A 3,377-nucleotide genomic window follows, 5' to 3' on the forward strand; every position below is an offset into this window, starting at 1 on the left:
ATTAGCAAAGTGCTACCTCTCTATTAGCAAAGTGCTACCTCTCTATTAGCAAAGTGCTACCTCTCTATTAGCAAAGTGCTACCTCTCCATTCCTGCCACCTGTTGATAGTGAACAGTTTTCTCCACCGCTGAGATATTGTCACTGCAACTTTTGGCAGAAAATGTGGACAAGTTGGTCTTTTTGGCCAAAAACGTAAAACTTATAGATTGTAAACAGTCTGTTGCTGCTTAGTGTTCTGACTTATTAAGATTTTTATTATTGTTAGTATAATTTATTTAATGTAAATTGCGCCGCTCAAGGTGGCTGCATGTTGGAGCAGCTCTGTTACTTTCATTCTGAGATTTTGCTTTTGGAAACTTTAATTCCTCTTTTTCTGGATGTAAATCACATTTTTTGGATGATTGTTTCCTCTGGTATCGGATGCTGTGCAGCAGGAAGGATTTTTACTTAAACGACTTTAGTTTTGGACATTTTTTTATGATGCGTAACCATGGCAACAAAGCAGTTATCTACCACCAACAGCAGCTGATTAACATCTCAAATACAGCCCCAAATCTCAAATGAGTTGAAAAGGATGTTCTGCGGACGCATTCTCATCTACCTGCCAGCTGTGCTCGAGTGCCTGACCACTGAGATCCCGGAACTAGCAGGAAACACGGCTCATGACAGCAGAAGGACAGGATCGTCCCTCGGCATCTACAGTTGTCTGTCTGCAGCAACGAGGAGCTCGGCAGACTGCTGGGAGGAGTGGCCATCGCACTGGGAGTTCTGCCCTGCATTCGGACGGTCCTACAGCCCGGGGGGAACCGAGAGGCTAGTCGAGTCTGGGTGGACGGATCGGACGGCATCTGCTGCCAGTTTCTTAGGATCCACTGTGGGATGGACCTTTACAAGAGATCCTTCCTGTCTACAGCCATCAGCATCTATAACATCTCTTAATGAAATGAGGATAACGAGTTACAACAACAAATAATTTCCCTTTGGGATTAATAAAGTATTTTTGAATTGAATTGTAAAGAGTGCCTTTTATTTAATATATCATCCAAATGGGTCGCTTTTATTTATTTTTATACAAACGTATTGTTTACTTGGCATATTTTCAAAATGAACATTTTGTAAATCTTTATTTTGGCCTTTTTTTTGTACCAAAAATGAACCGAACCGAAATGTGATTTTAGCGTACCGTTACACCCCGAGTTTATACCGTTTAAAAACAGACTGTTTTACACAATGTGGTGGGTTGCCAGTTGGGCTTGTTTTCATGGAGGTGGTTGCTTGTTTCTATGGCAAGATCTGGCACCATTGACCATGGGGGGGTGGGGGTTGTTTAAGCCAAAGCCAAAGTCGGGAATGGGGGCAAAGCACCCTCTAAAGGTCGGATCCTAGAATCGCCCCTGCTCTCAGCTTCTACCACATCAACATGTGATATTTAATACATGAAAAATGAACCTGAAGCCATTTTTGTGTTTTCTAAAGTTGGTTAAATGTGGCGGTTAAATCTGACTTCAAAAGTTAAACAATCTCAGCCAACATCTGTAAAATTCAGATTTATAGCCACTTTTGTGTTTGCCAAGTTAAGGTGGATGCGGCGGCCATCTTGAATCAGGTTGGCCCTAAAGTGGAGTGCATCCAATGTTTACTTTGTGCCACTTTCATTAAAACCCATCCAGTGGGTCGTGAGATATTTTGCTAACACGGGCAAATCATTACCTATTAAGGAGCGGATATCTTCCACGATGTCTTTCCTCTCCTTCTTCTCGAGGATCGACAGCAACTTTCCCACCGATGCATCAGAGTTCCGAGCGGCCCACTCCTCCAGGACGGCCTTGGTGGGGTTTTTCACCGACTTGTGGTTCTCTATCTCCAGGTAAGAGAAGCCCATTTCCTCGGCCACCTCCATCCAGTCGGCGGCCACCGTGTGTTTGGGGTTCAGGTAGAGCCCCAACTTTTTCCTCACCGTCACATTCAGCGCCACGAGAGGAACCGTCCACAAATCCACGTCCGGCTCGGAGCAGGCCATGTTTGGAAGGAAGAGCGGCGAGAGGACGCGTTAAAACGAGCAAAAAGCGACCATGGTAAACACGAACGTGACGGTGAGCGCTGTTCTGAGAAGAGCCCGCTTTCCGACAGAACCCGGAAGTGGTGCGACCTCGGCTGATTGCGTCACTCAGGGAGGAAGTGGCCTGTTTTTTTTTTTTTTAACGTTGGTCATAGCTGATGCTAAGAGCCGTTAGCACCAGCTAACTTTTTTTTTTTTTTTTTTTTAAACTTTATTTGAAACATCAGTTTACAAACAAAGGAAGTGGCCTGTTTGTTTCTGTTTGAAGAGCATCTGTTTTAACTGAGCAGAAATACAGGGCTGGTCATAAAATTAGAATATCGTGAAAAAGTTCATTTATTTCAGTAATTCCATTCCAAAAGAAATAAAGTAAAAAAAAAATATAATAATCCATTCCAAAAGTGAAACTTGTATATTATAATATCCATTCATTACACACAGACTGATATATTTCAAATATTTATTTATTTTAATGTTGATGATTATAATTGACAACTAATGAAAACCCCAAATTCAGTATCTCAGAAAATTAGAATATTGTTAAAAGGTTCAGTATTGAAGACACTTGGTGTCACACTCTAACCATCTAATTAACTCAAAACACCTGCAAAGGCCTTTAAATTTTAAATGGTCTCTCAATCTAGTTCTGTAGGCTACACAATCATGGGGAAGGACTGCTGACTTGACAATTGTCCAAAAGACAGCCATTGACATCTTGCACAAGGAGGGCAAGATACAGAAAGTCGTTGCTAAAGAGGCTGGCTGTTCACAGAACTCTGTGTCCAAGCACATTAATATAGAGGTGAAGGGAAGGAAACGATGTGGTAGATAAAAAGTGTACAAGCAGTAGGGATAACCGCACCCTGGAGAAGATTGTGAAATAAAACCCATGCCAAAATGTGGGGGAGATACACAAAGAGTGGACTGCAGCTGGAGTCAGTGCTTCAAGAACCACCACGCTCAGACGTATCAGAGTCAGAGTCAGAGTTTTTTTATTGTCATTCGCACCTCATGTGGTACATGTGGTGGAGCGAAATTATGTACACGGGGTCCCAGTTACATCCGACAATAAAATGTATAAGAAAAACAGTAATAACATCTAAGATATGAACTAAGAAAAACATCAACTAAATATACACTAAGCACTCATAACATAAAACATTGAACATCACCACAAACATGAACATGAGTCTGTGAGCAGATGTGCACGCATGAACACATCAACATTGAAACAGATCAGCAGCAACATGAAACAGATCAGCAGCAACATGATATGGTTTTTCACAGTGATTATTCTAGTTAGAGATTCATGAGTCT

At 41.8% G+C, this 3,377-nt stretch overlaps 1 protein-coding gene across 1 annotated transcript in view; it reads right to left on the reverse strand.

Annotated features, from left to right (window-relative positions):
- myd88 (MYD88 innate immune signal transduction adaptor) overlaps window positions 1–2,125 on the reverse strand; it is a 10,118-nt gene extending 7,993 nt beyond the window's left edge. Inside the window, exon 1 of the mRNA XM_037694075.1 lies at window positions 1,712–2,125. Within this exon, the coding sequence (XP_037550003.1) occupies window positions 1,712–2,021 (310 nt within the window). The 5' untranslated portion in view covers window positions 2,022–2,125. The remainder of the gene's footprint in view (window positions 1–1,711) is intronic.
- Between the last annotated feature and the right edge of the window lie 1,252 nt (window positions 2,126–3,377).

This window comes from Nematolebias whitei, chromosome 20 (genome assembly GCF_014905685.2).
Source record: "Nematolebias whitei isolate Nwh7 chromosome 20, NemWhi1, whole genome shotgun sequence".
NCBI classification, from domain to species: Eukaryota; Metazoa; Chordata; class Actinopteri; order Cyprinodontiformes; family Rivulidae; genus Nematolebias; species Nematolebias whitei.